General features: G+C 40.4%; 1 protein-coding gene across 1 annotated transcript in view; it reads left to right on the forward strand.

The window, feature by feature from the left end:
* Nucleotides 1-3,294: 3,294 nt before the first annotated feature.
* The window catches only part of LAMA1 (laminin subunit alpha 1), a 147,831-nt gene continuing 123,659 nt past the window's right edge, over nucleotides 3,295-27,466 (forward strand). Inside the window, exons 1-2 of the mRNA XM_026659235.2 lie at nucleotides 3,295-3,608; nucleotides 13,681-13,733. Of these exons, the coding sequence (XP_026515020.2) occupies nucleotides 3,295-3,608; nucleotides 13,681-13,733 (367 nt within the window). The remainder of the gene's footprint in view (nucleotides 3,609-13,680; nucleotides 13,734-27,466) is intronic.

Raw genomic sequence — 27,466 nt, forward strand, 5'->3', positions numbered from 1 at the left:
AAGCCTCTAATTAACAACCTGGTTTACATGGAAACACTATCTTCATGAATGAGTAAATCCATCTTATCAACCCATCCATCAGTTGTGTAATATTTACTTTGACAACATTGTAAGGACAGGGCTGTCTTTCTTGTGAGACAATTTAGGACCTAAGCAACTCCAACTTCTCAATCCCCCCTCCCCCCAGTAAAATTTTGTAATTAATAATAGTTTCTGACTCAACTGATAAACAGTTCTGAATCTATATAATTTGGGAATTGACTGGCCACTTGTGTACCTGCACCTTGTGTACTTATTTACAATGCAAAGGAATGTAAAATGCTAATCAGCCCCAATCTATGTAAATAGCAATTTCACATGTTAGCAAGTGACAAAGGATTTTATATGAACTCTGTTCTCATAATTCTTATTTTCTATGAAGGACACATCTGATTTTTTACAGTTTTGACAATCAGGTTATTCTTCAATGCACTACTAAATGAATACACCTACAGACGACCTGAATTTAATTCAGTATTCCTACATCATAAGCTTGTAGTAATGCAAACTAAGGTTAAAAAGTTAAAAGTTAAAAAAGTCCAGAAAGCTTTAGTTAAAGTTCCAGCACCAGCCTTAACTCTGTCCCTTGACAATATTTTGTTACATTGTAATAAAATCCCCACTGACCTCCGGGTAGGGGTATCCAGCTCAAATTAGGAGAATGGATATGAGTAGATTGAGGGGTGGACAAGGGAGGATGAGCAACCTACTGAGGATTCCAACCTATTTGGGTGGCTTGTGGTCAGAAAAGGGAGTCTAACTAGTATGGGGGGAGGTTGGGGTACAAGGAGGTCTCTGGATCGAGCTGTTGGCTCACACTAGGGTTTCTTACATCTGTGGAGGTATGAGTGGGTCTCCAGTTGTATCCTCAGGGAGGGGGAATAGGAAGATAGGGTCTTCTGCCTATATAGAGAGAACTAGTGAGGTACAGGGAGCAGAATTAGCGTTGGTACTGGAATTACGCTTCCAGGAGCTCCCACTAGGGCACAACACCTTGTACTGCCCCTTACTGTGGGAAGCCAATTTAGCCCTTAAATTTTAGATGAAGTTTAAGTTAGCCTCTTGTTATCTCTAGACTTAATGCTTGGAAAGGTTGAAATGGTAAAAGCCAGATGGGGGTGATGGCTTCCTAAACGAGAGCAAGGAACTTTTTGCAAGAGTCAGAAACATTAATTAAGATAATTCAAAAATTGCTAGGCTTATGAACATGTTATTCTTTCCTAAATTACATAGGCTCTTTCATTTAAATTTGATTACTAAAATTTTTCAAGAAGAGAAGCATGAAATTAAGCTTCTAAGTGCATATTCAGGAATCTAAAAAACAAGATTTCAAAATTTCTGAGATCAATGGGAGATGTTGAGTGCTCAGCACTTTTCTAAAGTCAGCCCACTTATTTAGGTCTACACTTAAAATGTAGGTTGACCTCGCCTGCATTGCTTAAGGGTGTGAAAAAGAGCACTCCCCTGAGCACTGTAATAAGCTGATCTAGCCGGGGTAGACGTGGCTAGGTTGATGGAAGAAATCTTCCATTGACCTATCTACCCCCCTTTTGAGAGATGGATTACCTACTCAGCAGAAAAACCCTCTGTCAATGTAGGCAGTGTCTATGCAGCCATGTCACTGAAGGCCATGTTTACACTACCAGCGCTAAAATCTTGGCCTCTCAGTTTAACTTTATACCAGGGATCGGCAACCTTTGGCATGCAGCCCATCAGGGAAATCCGCTGGCAGGCCGGGACGGTTTGTTTACCTGCAGCGTCCACAGGTTCAGCCGATCGCAGCTCCCACTGGCCACGGTTCGTCGTTCCAGGCCAATGGGGGCTGTGGGAAGTGGCGTGGGCCGAGGGATGTGCTGGCGGATTTCCCTGATGGGCCGCGTGCCAAAGGTTGCTGATCCCTGATATAGAACATGTTATGTTTTTAATCTAAATAGAGCTAAATGCTCAAGGGAAATTTGATCTGGATCAGTGTACTATGGGGAAAAACACAAATATACTCATTCAGACCAGACTCTCCAGTTGCAGGGTTTTTACACAGATGCTTAGTTAAAAAACAGTAACAGGTCTGATGGTTTTGTTCTGAGCTGTGTCTCAATATGCAGTAGCTAGCTTCTTTTGGAATGTTGTGATGGCCATTAAATTAAAAAAAAAAAGAAACAGGGACTCATTTATTATAGCAGTTAAGAGATCAATCTTCAATCTGCTGGAATTTTGGGGAGAAGATTAAATCCATTTAACATATATTTTAGGATCGTGACCAGGTGGGACTTTGTGTTGCACATATGCTCCTCTTTCCTTTACCAACATTTTGTCCTTTGTTCTTGGCCCCCAACTGATGCTTATGGCCCTGCACAGAGGATTCTTTAGCCTGACTTCTATGATTTTAAGACATATGACACTTTTCTTCTGGAAATTTGTTGACTTTTCTTTCTACGGATGTTTTGCTTTCCTCCTTCATGTCTGCACTGAAATGTAAGAAGTTCCTGGTGTTAGTAAATGACTGGCCTATAGAAATGGACAGATGTTGAACACTATTTATTCCTAGGCTTAAATGCCCTTGATAATATTTTATAGCAGGCATAGGAATTTTGTTTATACTCTTATTCTGTCCTTGAACTGATTTTTTCCTATTTGTCTGTTTTGAATTTAAACATTTCTATGTATAATCTCAAGTACATGATATTGTGTGATAATGAATAGCTTTATTTTGTGCTTATGCTGCTGTTTTCTGTTTCTTTTATCTTCTTTTTTTACACTAGTACATATATATTTAATCCTTTTACAACCCCTGGGCTGGGCCTCGTCTGTGGCCATAGGATAAAGCAGTTTGGGAAGAAGGCTAAAGCCAGAATGGTACAATCAAGGCTTCTGTGGTGGCCTTTAAAAGAAGAGAAAATAAAACCTACCCAAATGGCATACAGGCCCTTGCACTTAATTAAGGGTCTATTGGTGGCCTTCTGTCAGATTGTTATTGATGGATTCCAACAAAAGCCACCATAGTCTTTTTGAATCTCAGTGCAGCATTTCATAGAGTTTGGCATGATAAGCTCTTAGTTAAACACAGTGAGATGAGAATCTGGTAAAATGTACCTCTGGATAAAAGATTTCCTATAGTATAGGAAAATAATAGACTAAATGTTCCTTTTTCAAAGACAAGGCCACTCAGGGAGGCATTCCACAGGACTCAGTTTAAAGTCTCTTATTTTCCTGCTGTCCTCCTTTGAACAGTCATGCCGCTTGAAATCATCTGTATACATGTATGCAGATGACATTGTGCTTCGTATCATTGGTTGTCAAATAGATGTATTGGAGAATGAAATGAATGAGGACTTAGAAATTGTAACTAGATGGGCAAAGGAAAATACATTTCAGCTAAATCCAGCAAAAACAAAGTCAATCTACTTTACCACAAATCATAGGAGATTTAAGTACAGTTTGAAACTGACATTGGATGGAGAATGTATTGACATTGAGAAGAATCCAGTATACCTTGGATACAGAACTAAGATTTGGACCACAAGTCAGAAAAATGACAGCCAAAGCAAAGAAGAGATTGAATCTTCTGTGATGTATTGCTGGTACCAATTGGGGTTCATGTGTTAGAATGTGAACTTACTGCTTGATACTTCGTGCAATACTTGTATATGCCTTACCTGTATGGTCACATATGGCTCCTAGTAATCTTGCTAAGATCGATGTTGTGCAGTCATCTGTAGTTCACAATATAACTGGAGCTGTAAGATCCTCTCCAAAAGCAATTTGTGAACAAGTGTCTGATGTTCAACCTCTTGAGAATCATAGAAAAGAAAAGCTTATTTGATACGGAAATTGTCTTCCTTCCCTATCTGAATATCATCACTGTTCAGGATCTGCTCAGAAACTGGAAAACAAAACTGCAATGATCATCTTGTTTTGGAAGGTGTGGAAAGGCTACTGAAGAAAAAGAAGACTTGATGATGTTAGAAAGGTAAAGTGTGTGAAGAAGTTTGTATACCAGTAATTTTTTCACATGAACCTATTTGCTTTAGTAAATGTCTTTCCCTTTGGTATCTTGTTCAAAGGAACACACGGATTGCCAACTAAAGGAAAATTGTAGAAAAGACCCTTCAACAATATAAGTCACAAGGCAAATTCATTCATATGTACACTGATGGTTCATCAGACATATCTTTCAAGAATGGTGGTGTCTTCACCCAGTGGTTTAATGGAGAAAATACAAGAAAATGCACTAGTTCAGGATCTATCAGCTCAGACTATACGACTGAACTGAAAGCTATTCTCACTGCACCGCAAGAAATAAACAGAGCAGAAATAGAGGTGGATGTCGTAATAACTGTTGACTTGCAGGTGGCGATCCTTGGTTACTTTAGAATAAACCAGACCGCTATCAACAATGCAATTCAAAAAGAGGCTTGGAGGATCAGAAAGCAAGGCAATGAATTGACTTTTCAAAAGATTCCATCATACGCTGATGTACACAAGAGTGTTGTAGCTGATGACCTGGCAAAAATTAGAAGATTAGAAACTGAAGTTGCAATGACAACATCAATGATACTGTCACCCTACCAAGGAAAATATTAGCTGACATCCATTATTGTGAGATTGTGGACAGGGCACAACTGCAAGAATGAAAATCAATAGAAATGGGACCAAGGTATGTCCACTCTGCAAGATGTGTCGGGAGCAGGTTTTAACACCTGCCCATACTTTTGAATGTAATATTGCAAGAAAGGGGAAACTTTTTGGATTGGACAGCTTGGATCAAGCCCCTACAAAGGTCCCTGTACAAGTTGCCAGATTCATTCTTGAACTTCATGGCCTGATATGATTAATGTGGGACAACATAGCAACAACACCACCACACTTACAGTGCCCCCAAACACCTTAAGAGAACATTAAGAATGCATGCACAACCTGGACGTTGCTTATGCAACTCATATGCCTTATTATACTTAGTAACCCACCCTGGGTTGTCAATGAGAATACATAATTTGCAACTGAGGCAAAGTCTGCTGTGTTAAATATTTCCACACCCTCACAACCTTACCTTAACTGCATACTAGTGGACAGGTCCTGTTCTGTGCTGAACAGGTATCTTATGAGCGAATTTTCAGCTCAGCCACTATTCACGTATAATGTTCATAAAAAGTGCTAAGAATCTATCTGAGAAATTCTATTTTCAATCTTTAAAATAGCTCAACCAAATCTGAACTGATTTTCACTACAATACCCAAAGAGTCTTCTTCTCAGTTAGGATTTTCTCCCTGCCATTTTCAACCTTTTATACCTTGCCATTATGACTGAAGAGCTGTTTAATAAAAGGTCACAAAATAGCCTTATAATGTGTAAAAGGTATATTTATTCAAATCCTTTCACTTTTAAAAATGGCTGAATTTCTCCACCTGGGCAGAGACCATGACTGAAAAATGACAGCACAAAAATGCAACTTTTCAGGGTCTTAGAATGGAACTGCTCTAGCAACCTTAACTGTAAGCTGTTACTGTGCCCTAGCTCTAATAAACACTAAAGACAAAATTTAAATGTCTCAAATTAAGAACATCAGAAAAATATTTATTTATAAACACTTTAAAAATCAGTAGAAGAAACTTTTAAAATATTGTTCTGTCGTTAATCAAATTACTTCGATCACCACATAAATGTTAGGAATTATTATTAATAATGATAGTAAAAAATAGGTTTCAGAGTGGTAGCCGTGTTAGTCTGTATCAACAAAAAGAACGAGGAGTACTTGTGGCACCTTAGGGACTAACACATTTATTTGGGCATAAGCTTTTGTGGGCTAAAACCCACTTCATCAAATGCATGCACTGGAAAATACATTCCACTGCATGCATCTGATGAAGTGGGTTTTAGCCCACGAAAGCTTATGCCCAAATAAATTAGATAATAATAAAGGCATCTTTGTTACTTTTTATGTTAATGTTGTTTAAAGAGTTTATTTAAATGTCCTATAGTTAATAACCTGTTGTGTCTTGATGGTATGCTGAATATTTCTGTTAAACCACTGAAGTCCTAATTACTGATTTGACATCTCAGTATAGAAAAACACAACTTGTGAAAAAATAAGTAGTGAAAAGAAAATAAGTCACAATGTGACGAGGTCCACTATACTGTAAGTCAGAGTCAGAGAAATTTTTGATGGAAAAGACCACTTCCTTTGAGTGCAGGATTGATCTCCATTGTGTATTCTTCGTTGCATTGCCAAGTCTATTTTTAAATGTGGAAAACAACGGGGTTTCCACCATTTCCTGTTCCCTAGATTTCATTGCCAGAAATTTTCTCTGATATCCAGCTTTAATGATCCTTTTCTTAATTTTATTACTCCACTCCTTGTTACACATTTATTACATATGTTCTACCAGCACTCACTTGTTGACTATATTTGTAAAATGACATTTTTTTTTTAAAGAGGATGCTGAGCTTAAATAGTTAGAGGCTTACAGACACTTTTTATTGCTACACTATTTCACCCACTCAGGAGCTCGGAATCCTTTTCGCACATGGAACTTACACCCCGCCCCCCAACTCAGCGTCTCTTGCTACCACAGCTACTGGTGGAGCAAACCAAAGGGGGGGGGGGGATTCCAGATGCAATATTGGATCTGAGAATCAATTCAGAAGCAACACTGGATTTGAGAATCACTCCCAAGAGGCTTTCGAGTTTGGGTGCAAGGAACGTGCCCCTTTTACAGCCACCAGAACTGGCACGCTCCCTCCCATGAAGCCCAGGGCTCTGCAACAGCCTCCCCTCTCGGAGAGGTTTGTGCCACACGCTCTCTTAGTGTCTGGCTATGGCAGGCTCACTTGCCGTGCAGAGCGAGGGGGAGATAAGAAAGGGTGACAAGGGAGGGGGAAGCAAGGGAAGAGGTTGGTTTTCCTGGAGTGGGAGGGAAAAGCGTAAAAGAAGAACTTGCTCCCCAGGAGAAACACATCCACCTGAGGTGCCGCGGCTGCTGCTGCTGCGAGAGCCGGGGGGCGATGTCCTGCTGCTGCTCCTGCAGATGGCTGCTGCTGGCTTCTCTGCTCTGGGCGGTAGGGGAATGCCAGCTTCGAGGTGAGAGACCGGCCGGCGATCCCCAGCCTGGGAGATTAGAGGGCAGACAGGGGGGTTTAGCAGAAGCCGCTGAAGGGAACTTGTTGCACACGGGGGCTGTTTGCTCTGGCTTTGGCGGTGCCTGCTTCGGTGCTGGCTTTCTGGACCAGCCTTGGGAACGGGGGGGCGGGGGGAGAGGCGAGCTCGGAATTGCTTTCTTGAATACTGTTCTGCAGCAGTGCTTCCACATACCGAAAATCGGAAGCTACCCCGGCCCCTAGGGGGGTTGGTCTCCGTTGGGGACGGAGCAATAAGGCTCCCAGCCAGGGCTTAGCTTGATCAGCTGCGGACTAAAATGCAACTTGCCCTGGTCTACACCAGCATTGTGAAATGTATCAGCCTCGCACTTTAGAGCACACGCTGTTTAGCCTCGCCTAGACAGACCCTAAATGAGGGGCCTGAAGAAGAGCATGGTTCAGTGTCTCTCGTTTTGTCCTTCATTCCCTGATCTCTCTCTCCCCATTCCCGTGAGCTTTGTCCTCTTCGCCCTTTTTTTCCCCATCGCCCCATCTCTCCCCCCTTCCCCAGCCTCAGTAAATTACAACCCATCCCGTCCCCCCACCCCCCGCTCGGGTAGTTCTTTTATCTCATCTGAGGGCACTGGGGGTGGGGGCTGCCGGCTTCGCTGCTGCCTTGGCGAAGGGGCCGCCCCCTGGCTTTGCAACATGAAGGGCCCTTTTGAAGTGAGGGCAAGGCCCCCTCCCTCCTCCCGCCGGGGCGACTCGCCCCCTCTCGGGACGGGCCAGCGCGGGTTCCTGGAGCACTTTTTAAACTTCTGTTGGAAAACCCGGCTGCTGCCCCATCCCCCTCGGAGCACTGACACGCGGGCTGGGCGCTGGGAATGAATGGGGCGGACACTCTCGCCGCGAAGCCCGCTTTGCATTGTCTCCTAGCAGAGGCAGCCAGCCAGAAACAGGCTCCTCTCCCTGCCCCCCACTCGCCACTCGACTGCTTGGGGCTCCGGGGGCCATTGTGAGCCTGCCTAGCCCTTCTTCCTCCCCCAGTCCCTGCGGGCTGCCTTTTCACCTCCTCCCTATTCTAGGATTCCCTTTCCGCCGGCTGGAAAGGGGACGGGGCAGCCCGCTCTGGGCTGCAAGTGAATCAGACTGCGTCCCCTGGAAAGGAAGGGCTTTAGCAAAGTCAGAGGCTGGGCTAGACATTGCTACTGCCGAGGGGACGCGTTTAGGGGGCCAAGCCGGTATATCAGGGTGGCTTTGCGATTATTAATTTATCACCTTTATGAGGAGCCTATCACCGCGGTATCTGGGAAGCTACACACAGTTTAGATGAGGACGCAAATACTTATGTGCCGCTGCTGTTGACTGGGTGGGTGCAGAGATTAATCACAATGCTTTACTCTCCCGGGGTCTGAATTCCGTATCATTTTAGGCTTAATATCTGCCACTCCTATAATCCCCCTCCCTCCTTGAGCATCACTGCAGTCGATGTTTGACACAGAAGACGCGGTCCCTGCCCCCAGGTACTCTTAGCTGGAGGAAGAGGATCAGGCACACAGATTTCCTCACTTTCCCTGGTGTAAATCAGAAGTAACTAACTCCACGGATATAAGTGGCCTTAAGCTCATAAGAAGAGGTCAAATATTAGCTGGCAGTGAAATAACTAGTGCTGGTCAATTTCAAAAATGGCTTTTGCAAGGATTTTTTAAAAAGCATTTTAATAGTGAACTAACTTTGCCCAGAGTTGTAGTAGGTTTGATTGCTTATGGCATCTCCTTCTGTTACCTTTGAAGTGTTGCTTGGCCAGTCATGCTTGGAGGCTGCTGCCTGCTCTAGGTCCCATCCCAGAGGGAAGTAAGGCCTATAGACTGCTTGCTTTGCCCCTCCCAGCGGTTGCAGCCTGCTTGCTGCTTTGCCCTGCCCAGGGGGCCATTCCCCAAGTGCAACTGTCTGCCCCAGCCAGGAGACTGCAGGGCTCTAGACTGTTTGCTTGCTTTGTCCCCCGTTAGTGGTTGGAATCACTGCCTTTATGAAGGATGCATGCTGCTTTAGATCAATATTAAAAAGTTTTTTTTAACATTTGGATATCAATCTAGTCCCCAGTCCCAGTTTGCATCTCTTGATTGGACACTGGGGACCTTAATAGGAGAAAATGTGGCTGGAATAGTCTCTGCATCTCTAATGTGTCCCCTCATTGGGGAAAATGACCAAAGGATCTTCCTATTCCTGATTCTCTTACCATGCCCTCACCTCAGCCAGCCTTTGCCCTACCCCAAACTCATTTTGCATTTTGTTGAGCTGGGAGAGCATGGATCCCTCTCCATGATCTATATCAGTTTCAACCCCCACCATCCCCTTACGCAACAGAACTGCACTAGTTTTGCTGGCAAGGGTCCTACAAACTCATGGTGGAAAGGGCTGTTGTTCCCTAGTGACTTATGTTAAATGCTTTGGTAGTCCATGGGAGGAGGGTTTATTTACATAAACTAGACAATTGCCATATGAAGAATGAGGACTGAAGTCTTTTACACATGTAAATTGGAATAATTATTCAGCATTCACACACTTAAAGGTTATTGGAGTAATCTGTTAGAAGGCTTTGTTTTTCTAATAACTCTCATACTCTTTCTTTAGGTCTAAGCTCAACATTGAAGATTTTTTTCCCCTTTAGAAAGTTAGAGAGAAAGTTACAGAGCCACTATTATTTCTCGAGTTCTCAGGAGTGTTTTGTAATGTTAGTTATAGACCAGAAACTCTCATCTGGGGCTTGATCCAGCTCCCAGTGAAGTGAGCAGCAAAACGCTGATTGGTTTTAGTGGACACAATTAGGTCTCTACTGAATTAATTAGAAATGCTGGATATATGTAGGACTTAATTTTCCTAAATGAAATCAGTAAGCTGAAGTATGGCATTCAAGATAGACATATGTTGGTGTCTGGAAGTTTACACATTGCAAATGTGTTTATTGCCATGATTGTACTTTCAAAACTTTCATTGCCTGAGTAAGACATGCAGGATTGAGCCCAAATTTGGGTGACCAGGCAGCAAGTGTGAAAAATTGGGATGGGGGCGGGGGGGGGGGCAATAGGAGCCTATATAAGAAAAAGACCCAAAAAATCAGGACTGTCCCTATAAAATCGGGACATCTGGTCACTCTAGTCCAAATACATGCTGTAAAATTCTGAATCCATATATATGTGAGAGCATTGAGTAAATGTACCTGTACTTCTTTAGATGAACAGTCTATTTAAAAACAAACCAATACAACGCAACATCTATAGCTACGTTATGAACATTTAGGTAGAATATTTAAGTGCATATTCATCAGGAAATTTAAATGCCAAAGTCTTTCAGTATTAACTGCCACTTAATATATATTAGCATATAGTTTTAACAGCATAAACAGTAATCAAAAATATTACATTTTTACAATGGGGACAAGTTAATGTGAATGTGTAAACCCTAACTTTCACTCACTCACACACACAACTTCAAGGATCAAATTGCAAGAACTGCTGTAAATTAATGTGAGTATATTATTGATATTTCAAATAATTTTTTACACAGTAATCTGAAGGCTTCCTGACAAAATGTATCTTGACTTTATATTAAAGATTACACATGCCATCAAATTTGATTGTAGCTAAACCTCATCTTGTCAGTTTTCTTTAGTGGTAACTGTAATTTTTTTTTTCTTTCGTTTGGTTGTTTCTGTGTTTCTTTTTCAAAGATTGGGTCAGAAAATCATTCTTTCCATTAGCTTACATATTTCTCTGCATGTTGATGTGGATGATACCATTAAAGTGATGAGTATCAGAACCTATCTGGTGGATAATGGTCTTACAAAAGCTAGCATTCCATTATTTATCTCATGATACTAATCCAAAAACAATGCAAGGAATGTTATGGCAATACAAATGATTGTATTACTTTTGGAGAAAGTAAAAACAGCCGAAGTTCAGAATATCTATACTTTTGAATATCAAGGTAATCTTAAAACCTGGTTTGTTGCACAGCTGGAAAGGTTTGAAAGACTAGACCAGAGTTGGTGCTGAGATCACAAAACAAAAATTATCTTAGAATGCCCATGAAAATACCATTGATAAAATTATCTCTTCAGCATTTCCTGCTTTTCAGTTCATGTCTGCATATTTCCTGACAGCAAATCAGGAAACCATAGAATACAATAGCTGTGTTGGTTTGTCAGCAGATGCTATAATCTTCTGTGTGAAAAAGCAACATAGCATGGTAAAGAAAATTCTGTGGTCTAGTCTTTCAATCAGTAATCTAAACACGGTTATGGGTAAATTGAAAGGTTTCTTCAGTATAAGATGGATATTTGACATACACATTAAATTTCTTAGGTATTTTGATAACATATCTATCCTAATTTTTTCCTCTTGGTTATTGAATGGCAAACACTGATTACAGATTTCAGAGTAGCAGCCGTGTTAGTCTGTATCCGCAAAAAGAACAGGAGTACTTGTGGCACCTTAGAGACTAACAAATTTATTAGAGCATAAGCTTTCGTGGGCTACAACCCACTTCTTCGGATGCATATAGAGTGAAACATATATTGAAGAGATATATATACACACATGGGTAAGAACCTCACTTCTCGCATCTGAAGAAGTGAGGTTCTTACCCACGAAAGCTTATGCTCCCAATACTTCTGTTAGTCTTAAAGGTGCCACAGGACCCTCTGTTGCTCACCCACCTTGTCTCTCTAATATCCTGGGATCGACACTGCTACAACACTGCATACAAACATTGATTAGGTAATTAATGAACCTAATTCTTATTATTGAATAGGATTTCCCACTACTTGTCAAACTGTTGTAGTGTTGCTTCTGTAGATTCAACACCCAATCTCTCAATAAAGAAAGCAGCTTTTTTATAGGCAGGTAGCAGTGGTGACTTTCAAAGTGATTACATTGTAGATTGCAGCTTTATTCAGCTGCCTGTCAGTGGGTCAGACCTCAATTCATTTTTATGAGTCAGAGTGTGTTGCAGTAACCTTGCTGTCCATGGATCTGGGAATTTGGAATCAGTAATTTAGGCCTTTGCTCCGTTCACAATCATCTGTGCCAAATGAGGGAAGTCTCTGTATGCTATCTAGCATACACCTATAGGCACATGCTCTTCCTTGTGCATAACCATATCTACATACCAGTCAAATGTATGTTTTATATAATGATAGGGTCACTTTCAGACCTTCACAAAATTGTGATCTATGTTTTAATTTGAAATTAATTGAAACCAACTATTGTAACACTTTCAAAAAAGTCAATTTGAACTTTCAAGATGTGGTGGACAATATGTCTCTAAATATTGCATGGTGAGGAATGAAAAAGCATGTCATAAGAATTTAGGAATTGCTATACTGGATCGATCAAAGTAATCCTTCTAGTCTCGTATTTTGTTTCCAGCAGTGGTAAGTACCCGATGTTTCACAAGCAGATATAAGAAACCTTGTGTTATGTGATGATGGGCTCCTAGGGAAAATTTCTTCCTGAATGCCAATAGTTGTCTTATGCTCTCCAGCAAGAGAAATTACATCTCTTGCAATGGTCTTGTTTATTTTTTAATGTTTATTATTGTAACTCTAGATATGGTAACTCTGGATATGCTTTTATCCATATAAATATCCTATACTTTTTAAAATCCTGCTAAGATAATGTTAAAAGAAGCTGTAAATCCCTTGACATTTGGAAAAGAAACGGAGTGCTCTGTTTTAATCTATATGAAAAACTCAGAAAGGCAGTAGTGCAAGCAAACTGCAATTAAGAACAGTGAAATGATGAGCTAAAGAGGTGCGATAAGTCAGGGACAGAATGAGTTAATCGTTGCTCCATGATAAGACTGAAAAGCTGTATATCTTCTTACAACAAAAAATAGTTGGGCAGAAGTATCTGATGTACAGCAGTCTACAATGCTCAGTGCCCCTCATTACCACTGGTCTGGGAGCCTCAAGTACAAACCGGGACCCACTACCACTGTGTGTGTATGTGTGTATGTGCGTGCGCACCTCTGAGAATGTGGGCCACAACAGCAACCCCAAGTTCTGGTGTTAAGGGCTGTGCAGTTTCTTTGACAGAAAATGGGCAGGTAAGACCTTTGTATAGTGGGCTTTAAACATGCATACTACACGAGTCCCACTTTAATTTGCCTATCTATCAGGTGGCCTGATGTAGTGCTGCTTCACTGTATATCCCTTAGGAATGTTGCCTCCATGTGTGCAGCATTGCAATAAAAATATATGGCCCATAGACTGATATTAAGCAGCATTATAATATTTTGGGATGAAAAAGAGCACTGGTATGTAAATCTCAATTAACTGCCAATTTTTATCACTTAGATGTTCAGTTTGGGGGGCGGGGGGGGGGGGGGGGGGGAAAATCAGGAGATACTTCAGCTATCCCCAGTGACTGAAATAGAACAAGATACATTCCTGGAGGAGAAACTTTCTAAAATAGAACATTAAATGCCAGCCCTAATCAGTGTATCCTTAAATGTCAAATTTTGCTCATATTATTTCTTTTACATTTTCCTTCTGTTTTATTTTAAAAGAAAGCCAAAGCTAAAGAGCAACATGGTCTTTGTTCTGCTCACAGAGTACAAAGGTATGTGAAGGAGAAAAATCTTGTGAATGCATTCTAAGTAAACTGAAGATTAAGATAAAAAGCCATAAATATTTTTTTCCATGCCCTAAAGGCTAAAAAGTGTATCTCCTGTAAATTATCAGCATATCTTGATTAGTTGTTGGTATTTACAGCACTTTCACACAAAGCAAGGATCTTCAGACAGAGCCTTTCTCTATGTCTTTGTTTAAAAAGGGCTAAACAGCTGAGAAATTCCATGCTGAGATGGCCTTCCTGATGGGACAAAGAACTATAGTATCTATGTTAGAGAGCAGCTCTGCAAAATGAGATTGCTTAGTTCTTCTTTGATTTAGAAGAGTATTCATTAGTTTATAGTAACCTGTAGCACAGTTGCATGAAAACTCTCAAATTATGTGTTTGAGGTCAGTGATCACCTTACATCTTACTTTAGTATTATATCAGTCAGCGATTCTCTACTTTGTGAGCTGCCCTGGAATGCTAATACATGCAGGTACCATAGAATGGGCACTGAATTTTGGCCTTTTAATTTCCAGTTTTTTTCAGTGGGACTATTCCTGGGGTTCTAGTTCATATGATAGAGAGCAGTCTAGTGTAAAATGACTAGTGCTCCTGCTCCAGTAATTACTTCTACTATTTCTTTTTAATGAAAGGTTGTATTTGTATGCTTTTGCAATAATGTTGCTCTGTTGAGAAAAAAGATACTGCATATTTCCACCTAAATCAAAGGCTTCATGATTATTGTCAGGCATTAAAAATAAGTATGAATGTAAAATTTTACAGGAAAACCAACAGATTTATTTTATAGTTAAATTGATTACACTTAAAATTTTACATGAAAACTAGAAGCCATATACGAGCATAGCTATGTTGATATATAATGCCATCAAAACATAAGCCTTCAACCCCCCTTTGCAAATGGGTAGATGCAGAAAATCTAGGGGGCCAATCCCTCTATAAGATTTTTTTCTCATGAGGAGCCCCCATTATGTGGGCAGGCCCCCATAATTTTTTTCCTGTTTTCTCCTGACAGGACAATGTGGATGGATCTCTCTGAATCCTGGTTTTTATCACAGGAGAAGATGATCTGGTTTTTATAGTATTTGCTGTAAAACCTTGCGGGTTTAATCTCTGCTTGATTCAATGAGACTTTTCCATAAGTGCATGCACACTGTCATTCTGTCCTTACCCACTTTCACTCCTGGTCTAAGTCTTCCAAGAGTGGCAAAAGGACACCAACAGAAGACGCCTACTGATTTGAGGAAAAAGGAGCATGCCACAGAGTTGATATTTCTATTCCCCTTCTATGCTTCTTCCAACAGCCATGTTGCATATTGGTTCTGCTACTTTCTTCTTGTGCAGACAGTGGGTAGAATTGAGCCTTTAGTTTCTGCAGTGGTTTTATGAGCTTTAACATATCCTGTTTCCCCGAAAATAAGACAGTGTCTTATATTAATTTTTGCTCCCAAAGATGCGCTAGGTCTTATTTTCAGGGGAGGTCTTATTTTTCCTGGAGCTTCGGGGCCTTATATTCCGGGGTGGCCTTATTATCGGGGAGGTCTTATTTTCGGGGGGATGCCTTATATTACAGCGAGAGGCAAAACTGGAAGTAGGTCTTATTTTCGGGGGATGTCTTACTTTCGGGGAAACAGGGTATTAAGATTTTTTTTAATGGTTTATTAAACAATAAAGACCCTTGTCAAGGACATTCCCTGACCAATTTCATCTAAATTCAATTAAAGCTTTGTGTTTGAAGACAGTTTTACAAATATAAGATATATCATCTTGTTGAGCTCTTTCATTGTTCTGCGAGACCCAGCCCTCCTTTTGATTCCCACATGAGAAGTCATCATAGTTAAGCAACTGTCTTCCTGAAATGAAGACTTTATTTCCCCCTCAATTCTGTCTTTGTTTTTACTGTTAGTTGTAAGTGACCTTGGAGATAGACACAGACTCTAGAGGATGCAGAGGATATCATATTTGTTTAAGCTTTTCTTTGCTAACAGTCTGTAGTGATTTAGGCTGGCTTGGTGGGAAGGAAAGGGGATGAGAAGAGAGAGTCTCTGTGGTCAGTGTACCCAGTTAATAAATTGAAAAGGCCTAATCTCAGAGGTTAAATGAAATTGTCTTCATCTCAAAAAGGTTTGAGTGGCCTGTGGATTTTTTATTTTATATAGGGTACTAGCTATATCAGCACCTTTATCAAGCATTGTATAGGTATATAGATACCTTGGGTCCGATTCACCACTGCATTAACCTCCTTTTACTCCCTGTGCAACTACACTACACTTACACCAGTCTAAAACTGGAGTAATTAAGAAATGAATTGAGCTTTTATATATGGAAATTAGGTGTTCCCTATATCCTACTTCTTTTCTCTAATGCTGAGAAAATGACAGTGATTTTAGGAATTGGGGGATATTCTGCATAAATTAGAAGCACACATTAAAAATATACAATGTTGGAGATTTACCAGCTGTTTCATCCAGTAGTTTCATTTTGTTTGAAGAAGTCTAGACAATATATTAATAAGTCTGTTATCCAGTGCCTCAGTAACTGACAGAATGGTGGCTACTAGAGAACAGATATAATGAAGTTTGCAAAGCACAAAGAGTGAAGTATTACATATTTTTGTTCCTTTTCTTAAAAGAAAAAAGTCCTATCAGACCTTACAGTTCCTATTTTTACGACTCACCTTAGAAGATGCAACCCAATGACTTACACTGGAAATTTCACCAGTGCCAAAAGACATTTAAGAATAATTTCACTGCAGAGTTAATTCCATAAAGACTTTAAGGTGTCTGGTTTTTGAATAGTGATTGACCTGTATAACACAAGTCAGACACTGGATGGAAAAACACAGATTTCCTGAAAAAGGAAAATCTTGGGTGAAAAATGTTTCAATTTTTCCAAAATATATTAGTTTGTTAATATACAAGTGTGACATTTTAAAAAGATATAAAGACAGATGAAGAGTAGTATAGAAGATCAGCATAGTTCAAAAGAGCTTCCATACTTTAGGTCTGACCATTAACAAATTTTGTTGTTGGACTGTACAAGTGGTAAACTTAATGGACAAAATCCTGGCTCTAATGACGTCAATGGGAAAACTCCCATTGACTTCACTGGACAGTAATTCACCCAAGGAACATAAATACAGATAAAATTAACATGAAAAGTTTTAATGTTCCCTTTAGATTTATACTGTTGGAGGTTTTAGTTTATTTACATTTATGAAAGCCTCCATGCAGAGTTCTGGGGGTTGTGCCATAGCTGAAAACATAATTCAACAGATCAAATAAGCATTTAAAAAGACCTTTGTGTAAATCAGCAGCTGGCACTTTCATTGTGATGGAATTGCCCAGGAGCCCAGCTCTTTCAGGAATAATTGGCATGGAGGTGTTTCATTTTAAGCTTTCCTGTATTAGTCAATGGGCCTGATTATGAACTCATTTACTCATTAAATCAGGACTTACTTAATGGAATGACATTGGTATAAAGACAGAATTAGGCTCACTTCTGGTTTTATATGACTGTACTTTCATTGACTTCAGTAACCTTACTGCTGATTTGCACTAGTGTAAGTGTATCAAGACAAAAATTACTTGATTTGAGGTAGTTAGTGAGCATTCAACAACAGTAGTGGACCATTGTTTGTGCTTCTTTTCTGACAGATTCATTATGGCAGCCCAATGGTGAGATTCTGCCATTCTTGTGTTGGCAGTTGGTTTGTGTGAAGTATTTTGTTCATGGAAACACTTACTAATATAAAACATGGAAAAATATCATACTTTGCTATCTGGCATTCTTTTATTAACTCTCCTTATTCTAAAATATAAGAAGCTGATACATCTAGTTGTTATGTCGTACCTGACTGTAACATTTAGAAATTAACTTGTGCTCCTCATAACTCTTATTGTCACTCACTTGGTCTATTGTATTCTTTAGCTGTAAGTGTAATGCTATGTGGTGGTTTTTCTTTACTGTGAGGTGTGTGTGTGTGTGTGTGTGCGCGCGCACGTGTATACACACACACACACAGAGTATTGGTCTTTTTAAGACAAAATGTAATATCCCACCCATGTACTTATTCGATATACCGATACTGATTTGGACTCTTAATACATTCCATGGGTGGCGTACCCGAGCCCACTTATCCACTGACGCTTTTAAAAACTCCCGCACCCCAATCTGGGTCTATGCTGGTTATGTGATATGTATGTATCTCTTCATCCTTGTAACTGATACCTGTAATCCCTCATAACTCAAGCCTGACCCCAGATGTACAGTACCTTTCCTCTTAGCTTGTGTATATTTAATTTTAAATATTAACTAATAAAAAATTTAAATCTATTTAATTGTACTGTATCCTAATGTCTCTAGTGATCATGCTGTTTTTATTTAACAGGATTAGAAAAGCTAGATGAGGGAAGTTTAAACTGGAGGTTGTTTGAGTTGTGTTAGGATATTCAGAAAACCTGGTTTAAATCAGAGTTGTGAAATCTATGCTGTTTAAAATTCTAGGATTCCATTCATTTGCCTATGCTGATTGCAAACTGCCTATCATGTCACCACTATCTGAAATTACTTTTCAAAGAACATTGAAGAGCCCAGAGTTTGATTTTTTTTTTTTATTTTTTTAAATCAATATATAACTCTGACTTCAGGGGAGTTACTCTGGATTTGCCAAGGTGTAATTACTGAATAATTCTTCGTATCTTCCTCCATCCTCACCCATACAAAATAAATAAATATGAACTACTAAGTCCATGATTCAGTAAAGTACTTAGGCGCATACCTAGATTTAAGCTTATGTAGGCTCATGGACTTTAGTGGGACAATTTTTGTGCTTAATTTACAGAGTAAGAAATATTTTTTAAAATTACTTGAACTCTAATAAGCCTGTGCCTGTTAATGGATTTAACAAAAATATCAGTATTCCATCCGGCTTTGTGATGAAAAAAGAAATTTATAAAAAGTTATGAATTTATTTTAAAATCTGTTAAAAATGTAAACTTTTAGAGTCATTAGAGTTTGACAAAGAACTGTTAGTCTCTTAGCCAGAAAATGTAAAAAATACTAAATAAAAAATCTGAGTAATGTATAGGTGCTTGGAAATAAACACTCATGATTTCCATCAAAATTCATAAAAATCAAAATCTGAATCTTTTCAAGCCTAATCACAATTTCTCTTATTTGAAATATGCTTATAATGTGCCTGCCAATATCCTACTGAATAAGCCTGTCACTGCCAAAGGCACATTTGGGTCAAATTAATCCCTGGTGACTTCAGAGTGATTACACCAGGGATGACTTTGGTCTCCTGTATACTGTGTCAGAATTGTAATGGGGGAAAATGATTATTCTGTGCAGTGCAGATTTCCTGTGTTTTCTAGAGGCACGACAAGCCATTTTCTAAGCACTAGTGACCAGGAAGAGGTCTTGATGGGGGCAAATTGCCTTACATCTACGTGCTGGGAGGATTCTTGGGCTTTTCTCTGAGTCATCTGGTGCTGGCTACTGTCAGAAACAGACACTGGATTAGATGTTCTACAGGTGAGATCCACTACGACAATTCCTATGCGAGACTTGTTTCAATTTCTCTCTTTTTTTTTTTCCTTCAGTCAAAATCTATTGGTGAAAGCTGGACTTGTTTATTCGGTAGTTCAGAAGACAAAAATTTCAATGGATAATATTTTACATATCACATTCTCATATCCTTCTCCCCACAAACAGAAACTTTAAATAGAGTGTTTATTATTGTACTTTTCTGTGTGGAAAGTAAGCCTACTCACCCAGCACTCAAACAGGATTTTTTTTATTTTTAAAAGTGAAGGTTTGGGTCAGTGGATGGATGGTGAACTTTAAGCTAAGATGTATTATGATTAAAGGGTGAATATAGCCCAAATCTCTGGAAGTGGCACAGTAGTATCTGATCTTAGGGGAGTAACTAAGTAACACATAGCAACTGATGCAACATGTGACATTGATGACAGTCTTGGGGGTAAAGTTGTATATCCTGTACTTTGGTCAAGATGAAGCGTTGATCTAGTGACAGGGAAGGGATTAAAGGACTTCATCAGTGATGTAAAGATGACCCCCAGAATGATGAAGTGGACAGTAATCCCCCTGTTTGGTGAGAGAAAAGCAGTTTGGAATATGACCAAACAAAGAAGAAATTCAGTGTACCATAAAGCAGGAATTTTTCCTCCTATAAAACATATGCAACCTTAAGGGTACTGTTCAGTCCTTGATGACCCTACCTGAAACTTAACGACCCAATTCTTTAGGCCCTTCCTTACGCAAGTAGTCCATTTCCCACATGAATTAAGCAGGGCTGTTTGGATGACTAAGGGTTTGCAGGATCCAGTCCAAAGTGTGTTTTACTTTTTTTTTTTTTTTATGATAGTATCACAGTCGTGTTGCTGTAGTTTAAGTGAAAGACAAATCCCTGTCTTCAGGCTGTCGCAAGTTTCTAAAAAAATTATCCTTTGGTCTGAAATGCCTCATGCTTGTTCTCAGGCCAAAGGCAAACTACTTTTGGAGCTTTGATTAAAATTCCATGTGGCTGTCTGAGTTATTTGAGCTCTGGCAGGGGATAGGGAGGAGCGTTCTTCCATGCTTTTTTAATTTGAAAGATTTTGCAGATTTTTTCCCTTTATTTTTTTGGCCCTAAAATCCAAAATTGCTTAATATTTATACTTGGTGGGAAGTTTGTCCTGCATGAAGACAGGTGCCTTCGATGTGTGAAGTTAAGTGTTTTAAAATGCTATACAAAAAATGTGCAGCAAGTGACTATTTTTTTTAATGTACAGAGATGCCAAGCTCTCTCTATATGCACAAGAGCATGTGAAGTTGGAGAGCAATTAATTTATGTAACTCCAGCAGGAACTTCACCAGTATACAGTTCTACTTTAAAGAAAGAAAATTTAAATGTACATTTTGTTTTGGAAACATAGCCATTTTCCTGCTCTTCTCTAGCCACTGTTTTAAGAAAATAGGAGAAAATAGTTTAGAAAAGAAGTGGCAGGACATATTTTACTTTCTACAACCAAGAACAGAAGGAGGCTATGTGTAATATATATGCTAACTGGTACCTTCAAAAAACCATTCACAGGCATGATTTGTGGTGTCCTACTCTCTCTATTTTTGCCCAATTAATAGCTTCTTTCTAAGAGGGGAGATTTTGACATCAAAAGTAAGGGAATGATGCAGTGATGGCATATACTAGTTTATTTTATTTTACAGTTCTCTGGGCATGATCCTGAGCTGATGTCATTCATTGTAGCTTCATTTACATCACAGTAGCTGTGCCCATTTATACCCACTGATTCTCTTGCCCTCTGTCTCAGCGCTGATACAGACTTGCTGCTGCTTGAAGGAAAACTTTATATTTCTTGTACATCTGTAGAGAACATGTTTACAAATACACTGATCTACAAAACGACTTATTCTATAGTGTCATGCAGAGACACTACCACTTGAAACAGTTATTGATTGTTAGGAGATTTTCCACTTATTTTAAAACTGAAATTTAATTTGTACTGATTAGTGTAATGTTTTCAAAAATAGTAAGTTGAAATTAGAAAAGTTCAAAATATTGTGTACACAAAATATGCATTTACATTGTTACATATGACTGTTTAACTCATTTACATGAATCTGATAAAAAAACAACATTACATGTTTTATGATCCCTCTGAAGTACTATCACTTTTTGTCAGCCATGGGTTCTCCTCCCAGGGAGATGCCAATAGGTTTGGGGGTTACAAATGCCTTCCCGTTCCTTATGGATAAACGAGAGGAGGTATTCTGATTTCCCCCCCCCGTGGTAATATGGAGTCACAGTACAGGAGAGGTTGGAAACTACTACTTTAAACCTTTAAAATGCTTGTCAAAACTCTTGTTTTCAAGTCTTTGTGGTCCTTATTCCACTGTGTTTGCAGAATCAGGCAGAGAGGGAGTTTTGCATTGACTTCAGTAGAAACAGGTACAAGCAGATAGGATTTTCAGGTACAGAGAAGACTGTTGCCCCTTGGGTTGAAGATCAATAGTAGGAAAATGTGTGGGGTAGAGGAAATCATGCCTACCCCAGAGCAGTAAGCATAGGGAGTCTGTGGGTGAACCTCTAATCTTTCAATGAATTTATACTTAACAAAAAAACTAATGCCAATATTTTCAAACTTGTGTGCCTAATAGGCATGAGATGTAAATGCTTAGCACCTCTGAAAGTTGGGCTGCTTTTCTAGAGGCCTAATTATTTAGGTGCTTAAGTTTCTGGCATCCAAGTTTTAAAAAGCTGGCCTTAAACAGGTCTGGCAATATGGCCAGTAAGTTTCCTATTGTCTCATAATTCAGTGGTAATATAGAATGAATTGTTAGGTAAGACCCCTTCACACACAGAATGTAAGGAGAAACTGACAAACCATTCAGTAAAATGTTTTAGTAGCCAGATATCACATTCACTAGTAGTTTTGTAGTGAAACATGTTCTGGAGTTTAAGGTGACTTCAGGGGACAAAAAAAAGCTAGTGCCATTATAAAAAAAGATATAGGCTCCTCAGCATGTGGAAAAAGCTACTGGTGAACAAGCAAAAACTAATTTCATGGTCTAGCAGGTTTGTTGTTCCCTGGCAAGTTGCCTGTCTGTCAACCTTTGGCTCTTCTACTTTGGCTTAAATGCTGTGACAGAGAAACCATTTCCAGGCAGATTCTTGAACAGTGCTCATGATCTAAGAATCAATACTTACAAGAAATGATTTATGAGTAGTTTGAGGGAAGGAATACTGAAATGATACTTTGTAAATGCATGACAGCTGTTAAAAATATACCTACAAATTAGCTAACTTTTAAATCCAATCAGATTCTCTGATTTTGCTTAAATGCTGAATTTTTGTTCTTTTCTTTCCTCTGCATAGTCCCCCTTAGTGTTACTGAATTGTTATGCATCCAAAAAGTTAAAGGGTTTCTTTTAAATTATTAATTTCTAAATGCTAATCACTGTGTACCTTATATAGCTCTTCTCAGATGCACTGATTTTATTACAAAAAAAAGCACCAAATATGCCTTCCCTACATTTTAGTGGCTTGCTAACAGACTTTTCCAAAATTAGATTTACAGATGGAGCAGTTTGTGGTTAGTGATAGAACAAGTCCAGAAAAAGAATCTGAACTACTTATTAACACCCAGACTTGCCCCTGTGCTGGAATGCTGTTGATGCAGTATGATTATTGGGAGAAAGAGGGATATGGATGATATTGAGATAGTAACCAATGAAGGTTTTCCCTTGACTTCAATGGGCATTGGATCAATTCTCATGACTAAACTAGAGGGAGGAACACCGACTATCTAATTTTTGCATGGCACCCATCAGTGTTCTGAGAGCATGCAGAGTCGGTCGATGCTACGCCCAGCTCATGAGACAGCTCATGGTGTCTGACACCATCAGGTGGTCCAGAGACATTTATACGGAACACATCACAGGACACCATCAATACCGCATTGAGTAACCGAGACCGCCAACCAGGGAAATAACCCACTTCCTTCCCCGACGGACCAAGGGATGCACCCCACCCATGTACTTATCCGCTACACCGATACTGACTTGGACTCCTTATTCATTCCATGGGTGGCATACCCAAGCCCACCTATCCACTGACACTTTAAAAACCCTTGCACCCCAATCTGGGTCTATGCAGGTTATGCAATATGTATGTATCTTCTCATCCTTGCAAACAATACCTGTAACCCCTGTGACAAAGTTCCTCCTCTATCTTGGTGGGTCCTGCGCTTATTGGCAGATTTTCTTGCCTCAGAGATTCACCATGTGGGTTAGGGAACAGCCCAGAGACCTTCCCCTCTGGAAGAACCCACAGTCCAGGTCAATTGGGAGGTTTGGGGGGAACCCAGGCCCACCCTCTACTCCGGGTTCCAGCCCAGGGCCCTGTGGACTGCAGCTGTCTATAGTGCTGCCTGTAACAGCTGCATGACAGTTACAATTCCCTGGGCTACTTCCCCATGGCCTCCTCCAAACACCTTCCTTATTCTCACCACAGCCTTCCTCCTGGTGTCTGATAACACTTGTGCTCCTCAGTCCTCCAGCAGCACCCACCTCTCAGCTCCTTGCACCTCTTGCTCCCAGCTTCTCACACTACAAACTGAAGGGAGCTCCTTTTAAAACCCAGGTGCCCTAATTAGCCTGCCTTAATTGATTCTAGAAACTTCTTCTTAATTGGCTCCAGGTGTCCTAATTAACCTGCCTGCCTTAACTGGTTCTAGCAGGTTCCTGATTACTTTAGTGCAGCCCCTTCTCTGGTCACTCAGGGAACAGAAAACTACTCATCCAGTGACCAGTATATTTGCCCTCTACCAGACTCCTGTACCCCACTGGTCTGGGTCTGTCACACCCCCCATAACCCAAGCCTGATCCCAGATGTACAGTACCTTCCCTCTTAACTCATGTATATTTCATTTAAAACATTAACTTTAATAAAATTTTTAAATCTGAACCATCTTGTACAGTGTCTGAGTATCCTGGCTAGAAAGACAATTAGGGAGGCCACAAAGTCTTATTAGAGGGTTTGAATGTAATTTGTCATTTTAAGTACATTCATAGCATTTACTTTAAAAAAGCCCTAGTTAAGTCACATTTAAAAGCTAGACTTCAAATTGGACTTTGATATGTATAATTGATTTACATATCTGAAATGTTTGTTCATCACCAATAGAATCATCAATTTCTTGGTCTAAGATTTCATCAGTCATTCTCCAGATTGATCTTTTCTTCCCCATTCCCATGTCTGCCTTATTGCCCAACCATTCTCTTTGTAATATGTTCATTGTACCTCTTACTAGGCATATCTGCAAATTCTTCTTTAAGATTATAAAGGGAGCTGGCACTGGTACCAGCTCCAATATTTAAGTTGCCTAACAGTTCCCATCATAAAAGACTCTTGCAGCCTTTTTTTTTTTTTTTTGATAAACTCTTAATACTTTCACTGCTGTTTGATCAAGCCTTTGAAATTTGGCAGGGACAAAGCCCTGAGGCTACAGATGCATTTTGGTTTGTCTGTTCAGGGCAGAGCTATACATTGTTAAAAACTCTGCTTTTTCCTCTTTCTTGATTCCATCCCTGAACATTTTTTGGTCATTTTTCTAAAAACCTGGGCCTAAGCTGCTGTCAAAGCAGTGGCACACACTGCATTGGGAAAGCCTTATACCTCTAGTGGTAGATGTTTGTGCTGAGGTCCCAAGTTCAAATGTTTATATGAATCTAAACAAGGCAAGGGGGGAAAAAAAGTACATTTCATCTAACAGATGACAGAAAGTTAGAGGCAAAAAGAATAGATTAGACTATTTTCCCTTAATTTTGAAGTGCTGGGTCTCCCCTTCCTGCAATAAATCCTGTGGGAGGGAACTAAAGAGGAGGAACTCTAGCAAGGATCTACCCATGAAATTCTTCCCTGGGCATTCCATCATGAGGATGAAGTTTGCCCTGGCCCAGGGCCGGTTCCAGGCACCAGCTTGGCAAGCAAGTGCTTGGGGCGGCCACTCCGGAAAGGGGCGGCAGGTCCAGTGATTCGGCGGTAATTTGGCGGACGGTCCCTCACTCCCGCTGGGAGCGAAGGACCTTCCGCCGAATTGCCGCCACAGATCGTGATCGCGGCTTTTTTTTTTTTTTTTGGCTGCTTGGGGTGGCCAAAACCCTGGAGCCAGCCCTGCCCTTGCCCCCACACTTGTAGGCTCCCCAAGAATCTGTGCCGATCCTGCGGAATCAACGAGATATCAGGACTTTCTTTCCTGCCCCCCTGGCAGCCTTCTCTACTCCCTGGCAAGGGAACAGCACCTCTAACTGGGGATTTTGAGGTGGAGGGGTGCTCAACAAGGAAGGCACTATAGCCTCAGGCTATATGACCTTTCCTGGGGAATCCCAAAAAATCCAGAGTGGGGATGGGGGCTGTCCACCACTGCCAACCCCCAGTCAGCCCACTGCCCATGTTTCCCCCTCTGCAGATCTCAACACCTTGTGTGGGGTTCTAACGTGAGGAGGATAGTGTGGCAGCGGGAGCTAAGCAGGATTCACACCTGAAGTGTTCCCTCCCATGCATGGATTTTTGGGGTACAGTCTCACCCCAATGGAATAAAACTCTATTTTCCACCTGCTGCAGAGCCCCCTTTTTAAAAATAAGGTCACGTTCTATTGTTTTCTGCTTTGGAATGTGGTAGGGGAAGAAACTCTCATATAACGTTAGCATTTTACACCAGGGAAGAACAGGTTGTTTGCCTTTAGTAAACTTCAACAATAAACAATTAAAGCTTAATTAATGTAATCTATTATTTTCCATTAGTTTTCTGTCATTTGCACTTTTTAGCCCACTGACTTCTTGTTTAAAAGAATTTCACAGTGTTTTGGACAAACTTACTTTTTTCTATAGTCTTTGTTATATTCTAACTTTGAAATAGTTGGCTGGTGTTTGAGAGTTTGAAAGAAGGCATGTTTTGAAAGGCACAACTGTTGCTTTGAATTTAGAGAAAAAGCTTAACCTTCATGAACCATATATAAATGGGGGGGAGATAGTAAAGCTGACTAGGATCATTCTTGAGCAAACAACATTGTTGCTAGCTTCACTTTCTATTTTCAGCTTGAATTTGAGATAATACTTTTTCTGTTATGTTGCAACGTTCAATTGCTTTCAAATGCATTTCTAAACACTGTGGCATTAATTAGCATGTCGTCTAACCCAGTTCAGAGCATGTCTAGATAACACCAGTAGCTGCCAATGTCTTGTCTACATTGTTGCTGCCGGGGATGGAACTGAACTGGTGGTAGCAACAGTGGGACATTTTTAGCAAAAAATGCCTTTTGTCACTTACATTGGAGCTGTGGAAGAAGGCGGGATAGACCTAGGTCTTCTGAGATTTGTTGGTATTCTAGTAGATTGCAGAATTCAAATTAAAGTGTTTTTGGCATAACTAATGTGGTGAATTTTCTGCAGTTCCCTTTGAAATGCCTATCAGATTATTAAAATGCAACCTGCAAAAGCGTTTACAAATCTGAGAACCATAAAGCTGTCTGCAGAACGAACTAAAAAGCATCCAGCCAGGGTCTGAATGGAAACTAACTCTGTTTACAACTAACTTGGGTCAACTGACATTATACCAGCCAGTTCTGTTCTATGATATTAGAAAGAACTACACTGGAACAATGGAGTCATCTTTGGGGGAAGGTCATGACCTGGTTTGGGGGTTTTATTTTATATATAAAATAAAGTTTTAAAAGCTGTACCATGTACTAAAAGCAACCCCTTATCTGAGCCTCTGTGGGGCTCTCTCTGTTTCGGGTGACTAGGGTTACCATATTTCAGCAAGCAAAAAAGAGGACGGGAGGAGCCCCGCCCTAGCTCCGCCCCTGTCCTGCCCTAGCCCCGCCCCTGCCCCTTCCACTCCCTCCCACTTCCCGCCCCCCTCAGAACCCCCAACCCTCCCCCCGCTCCTTGTCCCCTAACTGCCCCCCAGGACTCCACCCCCTACCTAAGCCTCCCTGCCTCTTGTCCCCTGATTGCCCCCTCCTGAGACTCTCCCCCCATCCTAACTGCCCCCCAGGACCCTACCCCCTATCTGTACCTTGACTGCCCAAACCCTTATCCACACACCCCCCCACCCCCAGACAGACCCCTGGGACTCCCACGCCCCATCCAACCACTCCCCACCCCCTGACAGCCCCCCCCCAGAACTCCC

This window comes from Terrapene carolina, unplaced genomic scaffold (genome assembly GCF_002925995.2).
Source record: "Terrapene carolina triunguis isolate 2854851 unplaced genomic scaffold, T_m_triunguis-2.0 Scaffold58, whole genome shotgun sequence".
Taxonomy (NCBI): Eukaryota; Metazoa; Chordata; order Testudines; family Emydidae; genus Terrapene; species Terrapene triunguis.